The 23,941-nt window shown below is 38.7% G+C and overlaps 1 protein-coding gene across 3 annotated transcripts in view; it reads left to right on the top strand.

Moving 5' to 3' along the window:
- Nucleotides 1-450: 450 nt before the first annotated feature.
- Nucleotides 451-23,941, top strand: part of LOC106879708 (dnaJ homolog subfamily C member 11) — a 68,092-nt gene continuing 44,601 nt past the window's right edge. For all 3 annotated transcript variants that reach the window (XM_014929380.3, XM_089342963.1, XM_089342964.1), the window contains exons 1-6: nt 451-537; nt 9,062-9,191; nt 10,017-10,087; nt 14,366-14,467; nt 15,829-15,896; nt 17,507-17,684. In XM_014929380.3, coding sequence (XP_014784866.1) covers nt 463-537; nt 9,062-9,191; nt 10,017-10,087; nt 14,366-14,467; nt 15,829-15,896; nt 17,507-17,684 — 624 coding nt within the window. In that variant the 5' untranslated portion in view covers nt 451-462. The remainder of the gene's footprint in view (nt 538-9,061; nt 9,192-10,016; nt 10,088-14,365; nt 14,468-15,828; nt 15,897-17,506; nt 17,685-23,941) is intronic.

The following is a 23,941-nucleotide window of genomic DNA, read 5'->3' as shown; positions in this document are numbered from 1 at the left end:
AAAAAATAATAACTAAAAACATATATATACCAGACGATGCTTCGTGAAAACTCTACAACTATATTAATGTTTATTGTTGTTTGTTTTTTTCTTTTCGGAGAGGAATAATATTACATTTATTTTGATTGTAGTAATGAAGCTGTTAAAGAAAAGAAAAAGACAATGGATAGATAAACAAAGCTTTATTTTGTTTTTAAACATTATAACAGAATAATAAATCATTACAGGAAGCTGCCGACTGCTAAATCAAACTAAACAGTAATCACGCAGCATTACATAATATTTGGGCTTTTATTATGGTTTTCTTAAAATGAATTATTTATTTGAATGAAACACCTATATTTGCCAATTTTATTTATTAACAATTAGATAATAAAGTTAGGTGGAATTCTGTTCGAAGATGGTGAAATTATCTGAAATATTTTTTCGGTATTAACCGACCGTTATCGTAAACCAGTAAAAATGGCTGCTCCCATGGAGGACAACGAGGAATTGGTGCAAGAGGATTATTATGCTTGGCTAAACGTCGATAGAAAGGTTCGAGTTATATTTTGTTAACAAAAATCTAACGTAATTTTGCATTATTTGTTTGAAATATTTGCTGACATCTGGTGATATTTTTCCCTCGAAATAACGAAGCTTCGTCTGTTAACATTTTTGTTTCACTATGGAAGCAAATTTACTTTCTCTCTAGCATCGCTGAATAAGGAGACGATATCAGTCTCCTTGTATCATTTATTTAAAATATAATATATACAAAGATGCCACTTGAGAATGTCCTTCTGGTTTAGGGTTACAAAAATAACTGTAGTTCTTATTTATTTCTATTTCATCTTTTTTTTTATCGGTTTCAGTGCCGCATGACAACTTATTTTCTTATTGTAAATGACCCGTCTGACCTTAAAAGTTAGAAAATATTTTTAAAAAAACGTATAACCTGTTATTTAATTTTTTCGGTATCAGAAATTGATCGCTTCTGTTGCTCTAATCGTGTTCAGGTGAACAGTTTCATTTCTCTGCCTTTGCTTTATTTTCTTTCTTTCTTTCTACCTTTCCCCATAAACATGTTAAGATTAGCCATTGATTAATTAACAACATTCCTTCACTCCATACACGGCTGCACAGTAAAAACATCTAGTAATGGAATAACGATTTCTTAATTACGTTCAAGGCCACACATTTTTGATAGGGAAAAGTTACAAGGTTGTGCTAACATTCGTCCCTCTCAAGAGCATTCATTGACAACGTTAAGTGGAGTAACCTGTCTGCTACCGGTAATCGTACCAGGTCCTCAATACTTTCCTCTTTCTCATTATTATATTTATGTAATAAACTTGTTTGGGTGTTTTGTTTTTTAAATAATGTTACTGCTGTTATTGTTGTTGTTATTATTTTCTTTCAAGCGCTCGTTCCAAGTTATTGTATTTGGTTATTTAAAATTGTCACGACAAGGGCATTATACTACACAAGCGAAGTGAAACTGACATAACTTAGAAAACAGACCGGTGCCCTCAGCTCGTTAAGGAACGACATATAATTTCTTAAACATTGATAATAATAAGACACATAAAGATTATATTCGATGCGTATTTTAATATTTCAAATTTTAGCCACATATTCATTGTACAGCATTATTAACTAACTAAACTTCAGTATTCTGTCTTACGCAACAATTGGCTAATATTGCCCCGTATAGAAACCGATAACCCACGAAGATAAAGAACAAGACAACGAAAACAAATTATTATCCAGATTTCTATCTATATTATGGTTTCTGTTTTTATTCTCAAGATCTCTCAAGAATTTTCTTGTCGGTTGGTTAAAGTTCATTAAATCGCAGCACGTTCGCCTACTTGTATACCTCTGCACTTGAAGCAGGCTCACAAACACACAAACACACATGCACATAAACACACATGCATATATATATATATACATATATACGACGGGCTTCTTTCAGTTTCCGTCTACCAAATCCACTCACAAGGCTTTGGTCGGCCCGAGGCTATAGTAGAAGACACTTGCCCAAGGTGCCACGCAGTGGGACTGAACCCGGAACTATGTGGTTGGTAAGCAAGCTACTTACACAGCCACTCCTGCGCCTAGTTAAGTTTCTCAATTTACGTGCTTCAATCTCCCCTCTATCTTTGATCAGAAGTTTCCCTGTTCTGTGTTATAAAGACTTACTCCCCCCCCACCACCACCACCACCACCACCACATCATCGCATATTCCTGTTCTACATCAAAGTTTGTCTTCCACGCAATATTTCATACTTCAACAACTTACTATTACTCTGAACAAAGTACCCCTACTGCTTTACAGATGATACCACTTTTTATTTCATACCCTTCCACGTGTAGAATTTCTCTGCATTCCCACCAAATCTCCACTGCCAAGACAAAATGTAGGGAGTGGAATAAATTTGGTAATGTGTGCTTGGAAATGGGCTGTGCGTGAGAAGACCCGGCAAGCCAAGTAAGATCGTTGCCAGTGCCCCTGGACTGGTTCTTGTGCGGGTGGCACATGAGATGCACCATTTTGAGCGTGGCCGTTGCCAGTACCGCCTGACTGGCTCCTGTAGGATTTTCGAGCGAGATCGTTGCCAGTGCCCCTGGACTGGCTTGTGCGGGTGGCACATAAAAGACACCATTTCGAGCGTGGCCGTTTTCGTGCGGGTGACACGTAAAAGCACCCACTACACTCTCTGAGTGGTTGGCGTTAGGAAGGGCATCCAGCTGTAGAAACTCTGCCAAATCAGACTGGAGCCTGGTGTTGCCATCCGGTTTCACCAGTCCTCAGTCAAATCGTCCAACCCATGCTAGCATGGAAAACGGACGTTAAACGATGATGATGATGATGATGATGATGATTCCTAGAAACCCCTAAAACAAGCGAGATAGTCATGGCTGGAATATCTTTGGCCAGAGATCTGATCAATAAGGATTGACTTGAAGTTAAACAAAGGTATTGCTGAACAGGGTCCAAGAAATATCCTACAATAGAAGTACTGTATCCTAGGCACAGGTGTGGTTGTATGGTAAGATGTTTGCTTCCCAACCACATGGGTCCAGGTTCAGTCCAACTGTATGGCACCTTCGGCAAGTGTCCTCTTCTATAGCCTCTGGTCATCCAAAGCCTTGTGAGTGGATTTGGTAGATAGAAACAAAGAAGCCTGTTGTGTATACATACAGTAATCCCTCACCATATCGTAGTTCACCAATCACACACTCAATACATCACAGATTTTTCTGGTTAATATATGTAGATTTATATCGTGGACTCCTCAGTGTATCTGGGTTTCTGTAGCCGATAAGGATTTATATTTTTTTAGATTTTGTTTCTGTGGGAGGTTACCCATGATAGTCAAGGGATTGCTTTATATATTCATTTATGCATATATCTATCTGTGTGTGTGTGTGTGTGTACCTATTTGTCACACACCAGTGCTTGACAACTGGTGTTGGTTTGTTTACATTCCCATAACTTAGCAGTTTGGCAAAGAGACTGATAGAATAAGCACCATGCTTTTACAAAAAAAAAATTAAGTACTGGAGTTGATTCATTCAACTAAAAGCTCTTCAATGTGGTGCCCCGGCATGGTCACAGCCTGAAACAAGTAAGTAAAGATGGAAAGATAAGGGTTGACATGGTATCAATGAAAAAGATCCTAGACACATCCTACAATGGAAACATTGTAACCTAATCTCATTCAACAACATTAAGACACTCAAACGAAATTACAATGTTACAACCACCCTACTTTTGAACAGGACACCTAATTAAAAATACCTCCCAACACTACAAAACCTCGTTAATCCTTTAGTATTTAAACTGGCCTTATCTGGCCAAAATGTTCTGTCTGTTTTATGTTCAAATTTCACACCTGTTGTACAATGTCATTCAAAAACTAAACAATGACATCATCAAAATCTCAAAGCTATGAGATGAGAGACAATTAGTTGAGAAGAATGTGTATAAATAAGCATTACATTTGACAGAGTAATCTGAATGCGAAAGGGTAAAGCCACCACTACCACTCAGCATCTATGATGACCCTTATTAATTACATATTTCTTCTTTAGTACCAGAAAATACTTCAGCTTAGAACAGTTACTAACCTGCAACAAAGCACAAGTGCTTTCACATAAATGTACTGCTCACATATCTGCAGATGGTAATCCTGGCACACAACTATACCTTCTGGACAGCATCCTTAAAGAAAGGCTGGAGGTGAGCATTCCTTGTTGAGCTGTAAAGACTGCCAAAATGGTGATCCTGAACCTAGTTTAACAGTGAGACATATATATATATTTATATATATATGAATGTAACTATATCATCATCATAATTGTTTTAATGTCCTCTCTTCTATGTTTACAGGGGCTAGATGACATTCAGTGAGGCAGATCTTGTATGGACAGATATCCTTCATGTTGCCAACCCTCACCTGTTTCCAAGCATGATAATGTTTCCTCATGGCAAAACATATTTTTACAAAAGATTGGAAATGAATGGCAACTGCTTGTCTCACAATGCTGCTCATTCACAGCTATCATGTCAAGACAAAGGGACATAAACACACACACACACAGAAATGTACATACATATATGCCCTACTGTCACATAACTGGCACCCTTGCTGGTGGAACGTAAAAAGCACCCATTAATTACACTCTTGGAGTTATTGACATTAGGAAGGGCATCCAGCCATAGAAACCATGCCAAAACAGACTGGAACTTGATGCAGTTCTCTGGCTTACCAGTTACAGTCAAATCGTCTAATCCATGCCAGCATGGAAAGCAGATGCTAAACGATGATGATGATTATATACATATATATATATAGGCGCAGGAGTGGCTGTGTGGTAAGTAGCTTGCTTACCAACCACATGGTTCCGAGTTCATTCTCACTGCGTGGCACCTTGGGCAAGTGTCTTCTACTATAGCCTCGGGCCGACCAAAGCCTTGTGAGTGGATTTGGTAGACGGAAACTGAAAGAAGCCCATCGTATATATGTATATATATATATATATATATATATATATGTTTGTGTGTCTGTGTTTGTCCCCCCCAACATCGCTTGACAACCAATGGTGGTGTATTTACATCCCCGTAACTTAGTGGTTCGGTAATAGAAACCGATAGAATAAGTACTAGGCTTACAAGGAATAAGTCCTGGGGTCGATTTGCTCGACTAAAGGCGGTACTCCAGCATGACCGCAGTCAAATGACTGAAACAAGTAAAGAGTATATATATATATATCATCATCATCATCATCAGCGTTTAATGTTTGCCTTCTATTCCGGCATGGGTAGGACAATTTGATTAGAGCCAGCCAGGCTGAAGCCTGCACCAGACTTCAGTAACAGTTTTGGCAGGATTTTTACAGCTGGATGCCCTTCCTAACACCAACCACTCAGCAGAGCGAACTTAGTGCTTTTTATGTAGCACAAGCACAGGCGAGGTCTGTTTTGGCAAGGTTTTTACAGCTGGATGCCCTACCGAACACCAATCATTTTACAGTGTGGACTGGGGGCTTTTAAGTCGCACCTGCACTGACAGGGTCACCAAATACTTGCAGATTGGCTTCTTTCAGTTTCTGTCTACCAAATCCACTTACAAGGCTTTGAAGGTTATTGTAGAAGACACATGCCAAAAGTGCTTTTTATGTGGCACAATCACAGGCGAGGTCTGTTTTGGCAGGGTTTTTACTGCTGGATGCCTTTCCGAACACCAACCACTTCACAATGTGGACTGGGTGCTTTTAAGTGGCACCTGCACTGACAGGGCCACCAAATACTTGCAGATTGGCTTCTTTCAGTTTCTGTCTACCAAATCTAATTACAAGGCTTTGAAGGTTATTGTAGAAGACACATGCCAAAAGTGTCAAACACTGGGACTGAACCCAAAACCTTGTAGTTGGGAAGTGAACTTCTCTTACCACACAGCCATCTCTTTATTTATAACACATGCTGTGTTGCTACTTGAGTAATAATCTGTAGATAATCCTTTCTTCAACTCCATACTGCAATCACCAGTCCACCAAGGCACTGTTCCTTCTCTACCGCATTATCTAAACCACTGCCCCCAAACCCGTCCACTGTCCTCCCTACTTCCTCTTATCTCTGCTATCGTACTGGGACACTAACTTCAATGGGTTAATCAATCACATCAGTCCTAGTATTTAGTTCAACCTGCTGACACATGAATGGTTTTAATCAACGTCAGCATAACTGTGGACACCGGCAGATGCCTGTCTCATGGCTCTATGCACAATCTCCGTCTATGCATTACCATTCACAGGGCATTGGTCAATCCAGAGCTAAGTTGTGAGGCAAAACAGGGATACAAGAACAGTTTTAGCTGGCCAGACCAAAACCTTGTCAATGTATTTGGTAGATGGAAACTGAAAGAAGCCCTCCATGTGTATGTGGAGAGGTGTGGCGGCGCGCGCGATCTGAATGCCTTCGCCTCGAAGGCGATACCGACCCCGAGTGTGTGTGTCCGTGTGTTATGAACGCGGTCGAGTAAGGTCGTAGCGGTGATTCGGAAGCAAGCAAGCGAGAGAGACAGACTGAGCGGTTCGTAGCGAGCAGAGGGCATGCCGACGCTTGGGCGGCGGCGGCTTCCGCCAGCGATATCGACGGATGGATGAGAAGCAGGCCGAGCGATTCGTGGCAGCAAGAGGGAAGCCAGTGTACAATGCTCTTGGGTAAAACACTTCCTCTCATGTTGATCTGCAATTACTTCGACACTTGATGTGTGGCACATTGTGCACCTGTTTGGGCAATGTCACTTCAATGGAGGGAGTGCACACAAACATTTGATCTCTATAGACAAGTCATTCATCCAGGAGTTCCAGAACTGTTTTTCTCAGACTTGAGAGACTATCGTTAATTAATCGAGTGTTGGACCTTACGGAGGCAATGTCTGAGACTTTTGGCATTGTGTCATGCTTCAGAAGACCCATCAAGCCAAGCAAAATCGCAGTCGTGGCAGATACATGGCATGTAAATGCACTCCAGTGTCTCAAATGGCACCCATGTCAGTGGCATGTAAAAGCATCCATTACTCTCTCAGAGTGGTTGGCATTAGGAAGGGCATCCAGGCATAGAAAAGCATGCCAAGTCAGACTGGAGTCTGGTGCAACTTTCTAGCGTGCCAGCCCAGTCAAACCTGCCAACCCATGCCAGCATCTACAACAGACGTTAAATGATGATATGTTTGTGTATGTATGTTTCTCACTCCTTGTCTTGACATTGTATGATTGTTGTGAATGAATGTCATTCATTTCCAATATTCTGTTTGGAAACAGGAAGAGGTTTTGGTCATAGAAAAATCTACTGCAATAAACTCCATCTGGCCAGCTGTAGAAACCTTGCCAGATTAGATTGGAGCCTTGTGCAACCTCCCAGTTTGCCAGTCTTCAGTCAAACCGTCCAACCCATGGCAGCAAGGAAAGCAGATGTTAAACGATGATGATGATGATGATACCCATATAAAAATGGAGAAGTGGGCATTAAGTTAATGAAGAAATGTAAACATAAGCCCATAGAGATGTTATCACTAATTGTGAAAATTGCTTGCTAGTGAAGGCATAACAACATATCTAGGCATCTCTTGGAAGTTATTGTTTAGTCCCAAATCAGCTCTGATTAAGTAGACTCATGATCAAAGACATTCCAGCCAGGACCATACCATCTAATTTAGATGAGTAGTGTATCCAGGATTATATTACTGAACTTGATTTCCTAATCTTTTATAATCATATTAAGGTGTCTTTTGACTGCTCTTTTTGACAAATGCAATGGCAGTTGATCTCCCAACTGAACCAAGAAAATTATATTTCCATTGTTTTGGGGTTTTTTTTTTTTCTAATTGTTGATATTTGTTGGTTGCAACCCCTGACAGAGGTGTCGTTGGTTTTTGGTGATGGGGTTTGAACTCAGATTGCACAGATCCAGAGCAGCTCCTACAAGGTATCCTGTCTGCTGCTATAACAATTCCATAAATCCACCCCTCTGACTGGTACCAACAACAACGAAGGGTTAAGATGACCGCAGCAGGATTTGAACTCAGAACACAGGGATTCCGGACAACTGTTGCAATGCATTCTTCCCATCACTCTAATGACTCTGCCACTTATATTATTCTAAGGCAGCAAGCTAGCAGAATCATTAGCGCGCCAGGCAAAATGCTTATTGGTATTTCATCTGCCACTAAATTCTGAGTTCAAATTTCGCCACGGTCAACTTTGCCATTCATTGCCTGTTGCTACATTCTGAGTTCAAATTCTGTCAAGGTCGACTGCCTTTCATCCTTTGGGATCAATAAATTAAGTTGCAGTTGAGTACTGGGGTTGATGTGAACAACTGTCCACCCACCCCACAAAATATCCTGGCTTTGTATCTGTAGTAGAAAGGATTATTATTGTTGTTATTATTATTCATAGCAGGTGTTATTTTATTTTCAATCCTAAGCTCTCTTCAAAAATACCACAATCTAAATTTTTACCCCTTCACATGTAACATGTTTAAAACTCTTGAAAGTGCGAGTCTCTCTCTTTCACTCTCAGAACAATAGAGACGTCGACATTTGACCCTTCTGTCATCATTCATACTTAAAATTCAGTTGGTCCTCCAAGCTGTCATGCATTGGACTGACTGACAGTACAGCATATTAAAATTTGATGAAAGGAAGAGCATCTGATGGCAAAATAGAAGTCAACCCTTGCACAGAAATAGATGGGACACAGGGACATAGTACAGCACATGCTGCTTGCAACACTACTGTGTCTCACCCTGTATGATTAACCAGTGCTTATCAGAATCTACAGTGCAGTCCTCGGGTATGCAGAGACAATGTTTACCTGCAACTGAAGGTCTGTCAGATGCATAGTTTCTTCCTTGATCCAACTTCTTGAAACTGTTTTATTGTAATATTTTGTTTGCTATGTTTTTCTGTCTTCTATAAAGTAACCAGAACTTGTTTTTTCTCATTTGCTAACTTTCTAAACTTAGATTAACAATTTCTTTCCAAACGTTTTTCTCCTTTACAGGCTTCCCTTGAAGAAATCAATAATGCTTTCCGACGACTCAGCAAAATATACCATCCTGATAAACACCATGGGGATCCAGAGAAAAAAAAAGCTGAAATCATGTTTTCTAAGATCAAGAAAGCCCATGAAGGTAAGCACTGACAATAGATGGAGTTTCTTTACTCTTTTCCATTATGATGGGGCTGTACCTTCAAGAGCTTGGTCAACCATATCAACGCCAGTATTTACTTTATCAATCTGTAATGAGTAAAAGGTGAAGCTGGGATCTAGCATTTCACTGCTGGACCTATCATTTTTCGTTACTTACTGAAGTTGTTCACTCCCTTCTGGAGTAAGGGCCATCAAAGACTTTTTTCTACCATTCTTGACCCTGAGCTGTCTTTTCTGCTTCCCCCTAGTTGGATCCCTGCTTCTTCAGTTCCGCATCATTATCCCATCTCATATGTTCCTTTCAGAATAAGCCTTCCTTTCCCATGTCTTGCTGGTTTTCAATTGTCATTGATGTTTCTGTAACAACAGTGCTGGGCCTCATGGGGGCTAAGTGACTGAGTTGCTTTCGAGTGCTGGGCCTCACAGAAGCAATGACCAAGACCTTTAGCATTATGTCATGCTTGAGAAGAAGATCCATCAAGCCAAGCAAAATCGCAGTCATGGCAAATACCGTTGTCATGCAAATTGGCACTCAGATGGCACCCGTGCCAGTAGCACGTAAAAACACCCATTACACTCTCAGAGTGGTTGGTGTTAGGAACGGCATCCAGTTGTAGAAAACCATGCCAAATCAGACGGCAGTTTGGTGCAGCCTTCTTCCAGTATGCCAGCCCAGTCAAACCGTCCAACCCATGCCAGCATGGACAACAGACGTTAAATGGCGATGATAATAATTATTATTAAAGAAAGGTAACAACTTGAGATCTTATTTGCTTACATCCAGAATTTTCTTTTCTGTTTCAAGTTCTGTCAGACAAACACACAAGAACAATATATGATATATACGGTGAAAAAGGACTGGAATGCGGAATGGAGGTATGTACACATCTCTTTTATTTTTTCTTTAATTGTGTCAGTCATTTGACTGTGGCCATGCTGGAGCACCGCCTTTAGTCAAACAAATTGACCCCAGGACTTATTCTTTGTAAGCTGAATACTTATTCTATCAGTTCCTTTTGCTGAACCACTAAGTTACGGGGACATAAACTCACCAACACTGGTTGTCAAGCAAAGGTGCAGGGGACAAACACACAAACATATACATACATGTGTATGTATGTATATATATATATATATATATATATATATATAGTTGGAATTTACAAAAAATCAAAAGACGAAGACAGGTGTATAAACAACAAACAGGTATATTAGTTTAACGCTCGGGAAGGTGAGAAAGTCGACGGGTTTCTTTCAGTTTCTGTCTACCAAATCCACTCACAAGTCTTTGGTCAGCCCAAGGCTATAGAAGACACTTGCCCAAGGTGCCACCCAGTGGGACTGAACCCAGAACCATGTGGTTGGTAAGCAAGCTACTTACCACACAGCCACTCCTATCTTTTTCATATATAATAAATCTGTTTATTGTATGTAATAATACTTGTTTAAAACTTTGGCACAAGGCCAGCAATTTCGAGAGTTGGGGTTTACTCATTCTATTCATCTCAAAAGGATGAAAATCAAAATCGACCTTAGTGGAATTTGAACTCAAGACATGTGGCACGTAAAAAGCATCCATTCTCGAAGTGGTTGGTGTCCGGAAGGGCCTCTAGCCGTAGAAACCTTGCCAGGTGGAGCCTGGTGCAACCTTCCGGCTTGCCAGTCCTCAGTCAAACGGTCCAACCCATGCCAGCATGGAAAGCGGACGTTAAACGATGACGATGATGTGCAAGACAACTGGCGTCGATAAAAAATCTACTAAAAATCTTCTGAGGTGGTGGCCACAATCCAATGCCTAAAAATAAAAGAATAACATTCGCATTACACTGGTTATGTCTCTAAACCAATATTTCCAAGGGGGTTGACTCTGCTAGTGGTTGTCCCCCTTGCATCATTTTATTTTGGTTTTCAATCGTCTACTATATTGCGATGTCTGTTGCGTTATGTTATCAGCCGATTATTATTTTATACAATAGCTAGCAAATTACACTTTATGTTTAAGTGTGTGTGTGTGTATATGTATGTCAAAGTACATCTTGAAGAATTGAAAAATTCCGTCTATATTTGATTAACTTGTTGGTATCTTTCCAGCCTTATAATTTAAGGTCTCAGGAGGATAACGCTTTTACCGTTTCTAATTTTTACTTTTTCGTTTTCCGTTTACTGTTTTTTAACCTTCCATGTTTTCTATATGCTTCCTTCTCAATTTTCCGCGTTTCTTCTCTCAATTCAATTCTCAGTTCGTTATGGTATGTGGTTTTTGCCTGATAAATATGTTCGAGGTATTTCTCAACATATGAAACTATTAATAGCACATAAAATCATATATTGTGTCTATTAAATAATATTTTACACACACACACACGAGGGGGTGCTGAAAAGTTCCTGACTTTGGGTAAAAGATAATACAGGGGGATCAGTTAATTATGATTTTACTCAACATATTCTCCTCTCAAATTCACACACTTATTGCAGCAGTCTTTCAGTTTTTCTAAGTTCTGTAAAGAACTCGAAAGATTGAGCTTCCAACCATGCCTTTTGTGACACCCTTAAAGCCAGGAACTTTTCACACACACACACCCCCCTCATATATATGTATCATCATTTAATATCCATGTTCCATGCTGGCATATATATATATGTGTGTGTATGTGCGGGTGGCACATAAGATGTACCATCCTGAGCGTGACCGTTGCCAGTACCGCCTGACTGGCCTTGTAGGGTTTTCGAGCGAGATCGTTGCCAGTGCCCCTGGACTGGCTCTTGTGCGGGTGGCACATAAAAGACACCATTTCGAGCGTGGCCGTTTTCGTGCAGGTGACACGTAAAAGCACCCACTACACTCTCTGAGTGGTTGGCGTTAGGAAGGGCATCCAGCTGTAGAAACTCTGCCAAATTAGATTGGAGCCTGGTGTAGCCATCCGGCTGCACCAGTCCTCAGTCAAATCGTCCAACCCATGCTAGCATGGAAAGCGGACGTTAAACGATGATGATGATGATGATGATAGAGAGAGAGAGAGAGAGAGAGAGAAAGAAATACAGATAGGTACATACATGCATAGACTTAGGCTTTCTGAACAGTTTCTGATTATTAAATTCTGCCCACAAGGCATTATTCCCTCCAAGACCATGGTAGAAGTCAATTAGCAAGAGTGTTGGACAGTGGAATTGAACCTAGAACTCGTGGTTGTGGAATGAACTTCTTAACCACACAATCCTGCCTTTGCCCATATGAAGGGTTCCTTTTTTTTTTTTTAACTGTGAACCCTCAGTGTAGAAAAGAACTGATGAGCTAGTCTTTGATGCATTGTTTATTACAGTGCAAAGATCTTTAAACATCCATGTTGACATGATGATTGGTTTTGTGTGTATGTATATATATATATATATATATATATATATATATATATATATATATATATATATATATATATATAGTTTTAGGGAAAATAACCAAGTTTCAAGAACTCATCGATGAAAATCCACTATCACATATAGAAAAATTAATAATTAAAAGCACAATAAATGAGTATAATTTAATTTTTCTATATGTGATAGTGGATTTCCATCGATGAGTTCTTGAAACTTGGTTATTTTCCCTAAAACTATATATTTTATCTATAAAGCTCAATTTAATTTTAATTTTTTATAAATTGATTTTAATTGAGTTTTTACCTGTAATTTTGGATTTTGTCCCTAATATTATTATTTATATATATATATATATATATATAGAGAGAGAGAGAGAGAGAGAGAGAGAGAGAGAGGGAGGGAGGGAGAGAGCTTGGCTTGTGTAACCCCCAGCTCAGCTTTTGTGCTGGCTTAGCCCTTTAGCATTCAAGTTATTCTCTCAAATGTAATGCTTATCTATTCACACTGTTTTGAAGTAATCAAGCATTACCTCGTAGCTTTGAGATCTTGATGATGTGATTGTTTATTTTTAGAATGACATTGTAGCATAGGTGTGAGAGGTCAGATCTGATTGGTTTGAACATAAAACAGGTAGAATATTTGTGCCAGGTTTGGCTGGTTTAAATGCTAAAGAGTTGAGGCATGTAAGTAGTTAAACAGACAACTGTGTGTGATGATCAGATTTTTTTGTCGGATAAACATTGCCTCCACATGCCTGGAGACTATTCTGTAAATTCCAACATGCAGTGCTTAATCATAAAATGTGTAATGTTGCAGGCTGGATGTGTTGTACTTTCTTCATTCTCCAGTCTATCTCCATGCATTGCTTTGTTTATCTTTTATTACATGATTCCTTTCCATTTGTCAACCTCTTATAGGTCATACTGCGGTGCTATCCAACCTATGTCAGCTTCAAAAAACTGAATTTTAAACATGAAGCTGATTACTGGATCAGATGTTGCAGGTGACACGTAAAAGCACCCACTACACTCTCTGAGTGGTTGGCGTTAGGAAGGGCATCCAGCTGTAGAAACTCTGCCAAATTAGATTGGAGCCTGGTGTAGCCATCCGGTTGCACCAGTCCTCAGTCAAATCGTCCAACCCATGCTAGCATGGAAAGCGGACGTTAAACGATGATGATGATGATGATGATGCTGTCGCTGTCTCTATTGTTGTAAAAGCATGACTTGATTTAAAAACGACAGAGGGCATCCTAACAGACCATTTGTTTAGGTTTTGAAACCTTTCTGGGGAGAATATAAAAAAGTTAATTCCAGCTGGACATCTAGTCTGACTGATTGCAACAGAGTGGGCTCTGTTAAAGGCATTCACGAACCAAATGCATTGCTGTTGTTTTTGAACTGTGAGACGCTCTTAATAGATTGTGTTCAACTCAGAAACTCTTAATCAGAGATTTCCAAATTGTGTTGCCAATAATCTTTAGGCTTGTATAGGTTGAATCTGATAAACTATTATGAGTGTTTGGTCATAAAGAATGTATGAGATCTGAAAACTCTGAATGCAGTTTGACATGTGATACGATATTTATTAATTTTGTGTTTGGGTAAAATAGTTGAATTTTTTTAATTAATCAAAGAGAAACTGTTGAAGATAACTGTGGCAATCAACAGAATGCAGTGGAACCAAATTTTAAACTTTGTTTTCTCCTCTGTTTTGACAGAATAGATTTACTGTTTTATTTATTTTGTCTGTTTGTAAACAATTATATTTTCAATCTTTTAGCTTGTTTCAAAAACCAAATCACCTGCAGAGATAATTGCAGAATATGAACGAATACAACGAGAAAGAGAGGAACGAAGATTACAACAAAGAACCAATCCTCGGGTAAGATACTGAATCTTTGGAATCTTGGTTGCTTTGAGTGTTTCGATAGCTTTCCATCAATGCACTCTGCTTTTAACTGACAGGAATCGTACATAAGAGCATTGACTCAATTCAATATTAGCCCATCACTATCACTGGGGTACTTGCCAAAGCAGAAGTCTCCAACCATCGGGCCACAGATTAGTACTGAGCTGTGGATTATTTAATACTAGACCACAAAGTAAATAAATTTTAAAATCTTAAGGTACAATTGGTATTTCAGTTGCAACACAAATTTAAAATGTTATTTCTATATTTATTGACTATCACAGTCTACAGGGCGTTTTTACATTATTATTATTATGCTCTTTATTGTTTTGTTATGTGCATGACCCCCTGGTCCACGGAAAAATTGTCTTGTATGAAATCAGTCTGTGGTACAAAAATAGTTGATGACTGCTGCACTTGGAGGTACTGTATTTCATATCTAATAGCATATAAGACTCATTTTGTTTCCCAAAAATTATTTCAATAATCACACGGCAATTCCCATTCATGAACAAGGGCTTGTATTACAGGCTTTAAATGCACCAAAAACTTTTTACTTCAATAAGTGATACTGAAAATGGGCCGTGTCTAATACTCTAGTGTGTCTGTTACGCCGTCAAATACGGTACATAACTCGGCCTCAATGGCTATTGTTACAGGTACATAACTCTGAGGCAAGTTACATAACTCTTCTCTGACTAAATTAAATTTGTTATGAATTTGTCTCTGTGAGGTAGAATTTAAGTTCAACTTATTTCAAAATCGATTGGTTAGCAGTAGTAAAGCCAATTGGTCATAAAAGAATTATTTCATCAAAATGATCTAGCCTGTGATATCTAAATAATGCCATTTCGAAAAAAAGAAATCTATCTAAATTTTTTTTTTTTTTGTTTTTGCATTTGGTTTGCACAGTACATTAAACAAACGATTGATTAATTAGTTGGTTTGATATTTAACGAACTGACTAACAATAAAGAAGTGATAGGGAAGCAGTGCATGTGTCACTATTAATATTGGCGTAATGACCCTCCCAAGACAATATATGGCTGTTATTGCCGTTATTCTAAAAAGTAGAGGAAATTGTGTTTAATAACAATTTCACTTTCCATAAACTTATATCAAAATTTAATTTGCGAAAATGGCTATATCAGCTGGAAGAGAAAGAGGATGGCAGTAAAACTGTTTTTAGGGCAGTTTACAAGAAAGTGTTTAAAGATTTATTGAAGTTGTAAAAACAAAGTTGATCAGTGAAACTGAAAATTATTGACATACTTGTTCTTATTTAAATATATCTTGTCTCCTTAACCGAAATCTCTTATTTCTTGTATTAACAGGGCACCATAACGATCGGTATTGATGCCACAGATGTCTTTGACCATTATGACTTAGATCCAGAAAATGAGTGAGTTCTTTTAATGTTGCTCTTTATGATTATTGTACAATTATTAAATTCCACTTAACATTGCAAATCAGTTTTCATTTTTCTTCAGTTATGCTATGGATGGTTTTAAAAATTACAAAATAACATGAATGTTATAAAATCTCATTTTGTCTCTTTAATAAATTAGTGTACTTCATCATTATTTAACATTCATTTTCTGTTCTGGCATGGGTTGGACGGTTTGACAGGAGCTGGTTCCATAGTCTGTTTTGCCATGGCTTCTACAGCTGGAAGCCCTTCCTAATGCCAACCATTTTACAGAGTGTACTGGGTGCTTTTTACATGATATTAGTGCCCACAGGGGCGGGGCACCAAGTAGCTTGCATGATGAAAACCCCTCAACTCTGAGTAGTATTAGTGGGTGGGCTTTGTACTAGTTGTGAGATTAAAGATATAGAGGGGCCAGAGATGGGCGTCATACTGTAGATTGGATACGTGGAGACCTCAGTTAGAGAAGAAAGGCGAGTGTATTAGAGAGGAAGTTTGATAGTGCGTGGCTGTATGGTAAGAAGCTTGCTTCCCAACCACATGGTCAAATGTAAATAATATAAATAATGTACATAATTCCTCATCTCTTAAATGTAGAACTGTAAGACTTTAATCATTTAGCAATCAGATTGCTCTGTCAAATATAATTTACATTGTCTAGAATTGATCATGCATTGTCTCATAGCGTCAATATTTTCAATAGGATTGGTGTGAAAGAGCAGATCTAGTCAGTTTGAATGTAAAACAGTATTTTAGGCCAGATGTGGTTGGTTTAAATGCTGAAGTGTTAAATAATAATGATGATGTATATACCATTTTATATTATTTGTAATCGCTGGGCAATATACTGTGCTTGAGAAGACTTGTTGAGTCAAGTGAAATTGTAGTTGTGGCTAATGCTAGTGCCGCCTGGCTGGCTTCCATGCCAGTGGCATGTAGAAAGCACTATTTAAGCATGGTCGATGCCAGTGCCGCCTGACTGGGTCCCTGTGCTGGTGGCACTTAAAAAGCACCCACTACATTCTCTGAGTGGTTGGCATTAGGAAAGGCATCCAGCTGTAGAAACCTTGCCAGATCACATTGGAGCCTGTTGCAGCCTTCTGGCTTGCCAGTCCTCAGTCAAACCGTCCAACCCATGCCAGCATGGAAAGCAGACGTTAAACAATGATGATGATGTATTTTTAAGCTTTTAAATAGTTCTTTATATTTTGTATATCCTGGGGTCAATACTCATTGGTAGGGTGTAATTTTACCCTTTAGCCTTCAGGTTACACTATCAAATGTAATACTTCTCAATTCACATTGTTTTGAATTAATCCTGCATTTTCTCATAGCTTTGAAATTGTGATGTGATTGTTTGTTTTTAGAATGACATTGTAGGGTAGGTGTGAGAGGCTGGCTCTGGTCAGTTGGAACATAAAAAAAAAGAAGACAATATTTTGGCCAGATATGGGCTAATGAGTTAAGGGATATTTTGCTGCTATTTCTAGCAATCTCACAGTCCACATACATGTTCCTATGTTGACTCAAGAGAGACTTTGTTGATTGCTCTGTTGAATGTTTCTCCTGGTCCATCTTTGCAGGTCATTCATTCCTTACTTTGAAGTGAGCAGCATGAACTTGAGTCAGTCAGTAGAGGCACCACTGACTTTAAATGATACAGTCACATTTGGGGGTAACATCGAAGCACAGAATGGAAATGGTAACGGAAACATGTTGATGGTTTGGAAGCGGTTATTATCAGACAAATCATGGGCAGAGGTATATGCTTGTTGCTTCTTAATATTCTATTCGTCCTTAACCCCAAAGTGTGTTGTTTGTGTGTAAATCGTCAACATTCTGTGACCTCATAATCGAAGGAGGTTCGTCTTTCACTTTGAAATATTGGAATGTATTCCAAGAAATTTAGTTTCTTCTTTACTTTGTTTGTGTCATATGTTTTTGATGTATATAGAAATATATAAAATGTATATTTATTGGTACTAAAGAAAAGATTTGTGTGTTTCAAACAGTCATCAGTCATGTGTATTTATTTGGGGAATGTTTATATATATATATATATATATATATATATATATATATATATATATACACACACATACATATATATACACATATATACGCATACATATATATACACATGCATATACATATATATGTGTGTGTGTGTGCATGTATATGTATTTATATATGTGTGTGTATGTATATATATATATATATATATATATATATATATATATATATATATACATACATACACTATTGTAAGAAATTGTGGGTTATTGCTTTATTTTTTTTTTTCTTTTGTAGTCGTTATGTATAATGACATCTGTCTATGCAATATAACTTTGAAATTTTTATGTTCATAAAGCATAGAAACTGACGGCCAGTCTGTTGCAGTTCTGCTTCTTTCTTAAGTGACTCATTTCTTGAATGACCTAAGGTAAGACAATAAAATAACAAAATAAATCAAACTTTGGCATTGTGGTATCTGTTAATGCCACCACATCTCTTAATCAGCTATGCTTTATTTTCACTTGTTTTTTTCCTTTTTATGCTAATGTGATGTTTGAAATTTGAAATGCTTAGACAAGAGTTCACTTTAGTAAAGGCTGCTAAGGTGTATTCTACAAATATTTTCTCAAAGTATTTTTACGAAATTTAATGATTTTGTGGACGATTGAGCACTTGACATTCAGATTTGTTTAATTTTTGCTTACACAAATATTCCCAGTGATGGAAATGATGGAATACATGGGGATATATTTTCATATGCAAGATATTAAAAAAACTAAGTTAAACTGGCCTTCTGTTGATTATGATGAGATAGGTTCCAGTTGATCCAATCAATGGAACAGCCTGCTTGTGAGGTTAACATACCAGTGGCTGTGCACTCCACAGACATGTGTACCCTTAACCATTTTGTTGTCATATTTCTGTTGAGATGCTCTGTGTTTCTTTCAATTAATTTTATATATAACAAAGAATTTATTAAAATAACTTAGTTATCATTAAGCTCGTATTAGGAACATAAATTGTGACTAAGGTTTGGTGGAAGATTTTAATTCAGAACTTTTGCAAACAAGACATTTTTACTACAGAGCCAGAGGTAGTTTCAGCTGGGTTGGTATCGAAAGGGTTAATGTAGTTCTCAGGGAGATTCAGTGTAGCACAGAATGTGACACGGCTGGCCCTTTGAAATATAGGTACAATTCATTTTTGCTGGATGTGTGAACTGGAGCAATATGAAATGTATGAGGAATCCCCTAATTTTGGGAGGCTTAAAATTTGGAAAAAACTAATTTTTGACAAAAAAGGGTTCCTTATACATGTTAAAATATGGTATATGTATATATTTGTGTGTCTGTGTTTGTCTCCCCACCATTGCTTCACAACCAATGTTGGTGCATCTATGTCCCCGTAACTTAGCGGTTTGGTAAAAGACACCGAAAAATAAGCACTAGGCTTACAAAGAATAAGTCCTAGGGTTGATTTCTTTGACTAAAGGCATTGCTCTAGCATGGCCACAGTCAAATGACTGAAACAAGTAAAAGAATAAAAGAATATGTATATATATGTGTATATATGTGTGTGTGTGTGTGTATGATGATAGTCCAAGAAAGATGGTTCTGCAATTTATTGCCAAATATTCTGCACAAACGATTAGTTTTTATAGTGATCAAATGTTTGTGCTTCACATTGGCTCACCCCCTCCATCAAATCAACATTGTCTGAACAGGTGCACGGTGTACCACATGTCAGGTGTCCAAATGGTTGCTGGGCAATGTGAAATGGAGTGTTTTGCTTGAGAACACAATACACCACCTGGTCCAGGAACTGAAACCATAATCTCATGATCATGAGCACAACATCCTAACGACTAGGCCATGTGCCCTTCGACATGGCTTACTGGTTAGGGTATTTGGCATGTGTGGTTAATGAATGCCTCTCATCATGAACAAACTTGTTTACAAACCAATTTTTTTTAACATAAAACGTCTCAGGTAATGAACATGCAGGCCATCAACAATGGCTGGCGATAAGCTAGGAGTATCAGTAGGAGAACATCAGTTGCTCTCTTGGCTCCAACTAATTAACTTTTAGTGGAATAACACAGTTTTATCCAACATTTATCAAATATCATTATGTTCATCATCATTGAATGTCCACTGTCCATGCTGGCGTGAGTTGGATAGTGTGACCAGAGGCGGCAAGCTGGGGAGCTGCACCAGACTCCAATCTAATTTGTCCTGGTCTCTATGGCTGGATGCCCTTCCTAATGCCAACTACTTTACAAAGTGTGCTGGATGCTTTCATGTGGCACTATGTGGGCGCTTTTGTATGGCACTGCCATGAGTGCTTTACACAACCAAAGGGATCAGTCTTAACACCTCTGCTGCAGAGGACAGATCTTCTATGTTATCTTGTATTAAGTGGCCTTTTCCAAATATTTTAACTTTCTTGTTTTAATGTTTTATCGTCATACTTATATTTATTGTCTTAAGCTGTTCTCACTTGACTGTAAACACGAGCATGTTTGTGTGAGGGCTTTTGCCTTGTTCATTCTTATTAAAGCTTACATATGTTTGATTTCATTATTGTGTATTCTCATCCAAGTATGTCAGCATGGGAAAACGTGGCTGTAAAACAATGATGATATGAAGTGATGTACTTAATAAACAATATAACTAATGACTGATCATCATCATCATCATCGTTTAACGTCCGCTTTCCATGCTAGCATGGGTTGGACGATTTGACTGAGGACTGGTGAAACCGGATGGCAACACCAGGCTCCAGTCTGATTTGGCAGAGTTTCTACAGCTGGATGCCCTTCCTAACGCCAACCACTCAGAGAGTGTAGTGGGTGCTTTTACGTGTCACCCGCACGAAAACGGCCACGCTCGAAATGGTGTCTTTTATGTGCCACCCGCACAAGCCAGTCCAGGGGCACTGGCAACGATCTCGCTCGAAAATCCTACAGGAGCCAGTCAGGCGGTACTGGCAACGGCCACGCTCAAAATGGTGCATCTCATGTGCCAACCGCACAAGAACCAGTCCAGGGGCACTGGCAACGATCTTACTTGGCTTGCCGGGTCTTCTCACGCACAGCCCATTTCCAAAGGTCTCGGTCCGTAGTCATCGCCTCGGTGAGGCCCAATGTACGAAGGTCTTGCCTCACCACCTCAGCCCAGGTCTTCCTGGGCCTACCTCTTCCACGGGTTCCCTCAACTGTTAGGGTGTGGCACTTTTTCACGCAGCTATCCTCCTCCATTCTCACCACATGTCCATACCAGCGCAATCGTCTCTCTTGCACGCCACAACTGATGCTTCTAATGTTCAGCTTTTCTCTCAAGATACTTACACTCTGACGGGTATTCACATTGACATTACACATCCAACGGAGCATACTGGCTTCATTCCTTGCGAGCTTACGTATGTCCTCAGCAGTTACAGCCCATGTTTCACTGCCATATAATATGATAATAGTTATTAATTAGTTCAATAATAGCTATTTATTGTGAAGGTGCATGGCTTAGTGGGTAGGACATTCGGCTCATGATTGTAAGGTTATAAGTTTGATTCCCAGCAGCATGTTGTATCCCTGAGCAAGACACTTTATCTCACTTTGCTCCAGTTCACTCAGCTGGCAAAAATAAATCGTACCTGTATTTCAAAGGTCAGCCATGTCACAGAATATGATCCTCATCCCTCCTCAACACATGTCCATACCACTACACTCAATTCACCCTTGCCAGCTGTTCCACCAATTTCTCCAACCCCCAGCATCCCCATCAAGTCCTCTTCTTATCCAATAGTTTCACACCACACATTGCTTTCATCATTGCTCTCTCTCTCAGTCCTTCTCAAAATTGCCATTTCACTTTCCCTCAGAAAGGAAAATGAGAAAGCTCCCACTACTAAGCGGAAGTTTTTGGGAAGGAGAAGGTAGAGGTGGGCGACTGTATGCCAGGTGTTGAAAGGCTAAAGTATGATAAAGGGATAAGCACAAGCGTTTTGCTATAGAAGAAATACATGGCTGAAGATATACAGAAACTTGCACACACACATATGCATGTATATATATACTTACATATATATATGCATATATATATATATATATATATATATATATATATATATATATATATATATATATATATATATATATATATATATATATATGTGTGTGTGTGTGTGTGTGTGTGTGCATATGCACATATATACATTTATATAAAAACACACATACATGCCCATATATGCAGTTTTCGTATGCCAATTCTACTTGCAAGGCATTGGTCAGCCTGCAGCTATATAGTAGAAGACATGCCTCAAGTGCCATCCAGTGGAGCTGAACCTTCAACTGCATGGTTTTGTAACAAACTTCTTAACCACAGTGCCATGCGTAGACCTTGTAAGAGTACCAAACAGCTGTGTCATCTAACTTGGTGATTTCAGAAAGTTGATGTTTAAAAAAAGTGTCAGAATGACAGGAAATATTTGACATTGAAAGTCTACCCTTGACCCATCGATCAAGTTTACAGGGGCAAGAAATGGTTATGTAGAACAATCCTCACAATATAATTTTGATACTTGGCACTTATCCATTTTCTCTCAATTTTTGTGTATGCATGCCTTTTTCTGAAAAGATGTAAAGTTGAACTTTGGGGAATCAAAATCTATGTTGATTGTTTCCTAAAACAAATCAAACAGGATATTCAGCTGTGATGGACAAGTTTTGTATGAATTTTCGTTTTTGTTTACTACTTAATCTTCTAACAAGTTTTTGCTTTTTAATTGAACTACCTAATTGCACAAACTGAATTGCTGAATTCATTAATGTTCATCATCATCATAATGTCTACTTTTCCATGCTTGCATGGGTTGGACGGAGTTTATTTGTGGCAGATTTTCTATGGCCAGATGCCCTTCGTGTCCCCAACCCTCACCTGTTTCCAAGTTGTTATATTTCCCCACGGTCCAAACACATTTCCACAGAATACTGAAAATGAGGAACACTGCCTGCATGATAATGATGACACTTGTTAAACATCCATCACATAAAGTTAAGGCAACAAGACACTAACACGCAAGGCTGAGTTCCTTTCAAGCATTGGGCCTCACGGAGGCAAAGTGGCTGAGTTCCTTTGAAGCATTGGGCCTCACAGAGGCAAAGTGGCTGAGTTCCTTTCAAGCATTGGGCCTCACAGAGGCAAAGTGGCTGAGTTCCTTTCAAGCATTGGGCCTCACAGAGGCAAAGTGGCTGAGTTCCTAACAAGTGTTGGGCCTCACGGAGGCAAAGTGGCTGAGTTCCTTTCAAGTGTTGGGCCTCACTTTTTTTCTCTAATTTCTGTTTAATAAAATTACATTAAATTTTAATTTCAGTTTCTAGTTTTGGTAAAGCAAAGTCTGAGAAAGAAACAGTGTATGAAACTATTATGCTTCTTATGAAAATGTTAAATTACTTGAATTTAGTTGATAGGGTGAGTTTATCTGAAGTATTGAAGGGTTTGTCCAATCTAGTGAAAAAGGGCAACCACATTGTTTTCCTCTTCATGTATGTCTGAACATACGATGGAACATTTTTTTCACATAGACCCATAACTTTCAGTCTATAGAAAGGAGGAAAGGAGATGACATAATGTTGTTCAGCTTTGTCTTTTATCTTTTACTTGTTTCACTCGGATTGCAATCGTGCTGGGGCACTGCCTTGAAGAATTGTTTAGTTAAATGAATCGACCCCAGTACTTTTTCTTTTTTAAACCTGGAACATATGCTATCAGCCCCCCCCCACCATTTTTTTTTCTCCAAACCATTAAGTTACAGGGACATAAACACCCCTATATTGGTTGCCAAGTGATGGTAGGGGACAAACACATCACCACACTTTTATGCACACACACACACATATATGCAAAAGGCTTCTCTTAGTATCCTTCTTCCAAATCCACTCACAACAAAGCTTTAGTCAACCCATGCCTAGAGTAGAAAACACTCACCAAGGGTTCCTCACAGTG

This window comes from Octopus bimaculoides, chromosome 26 (assembly GCF_046866305.1).
Source record: "Octopus bimaculoides isolate indiv1 chromosome 26, ASM4686630v1, whole genome shotgun sequence".
In the NCBI taxonomy this organism is placed as follows: domain Eukaryota; kingdom Metazoa; phylum Mollusca; class Cephalopoda; order Octopoda; family Octopodidae; genus Octopus; species Octopus bimaculoides.
Note: the sequence above shows the minus strand (reverse complement) of the source record. Positions and strands in the feature narration are given on the sequence as shown.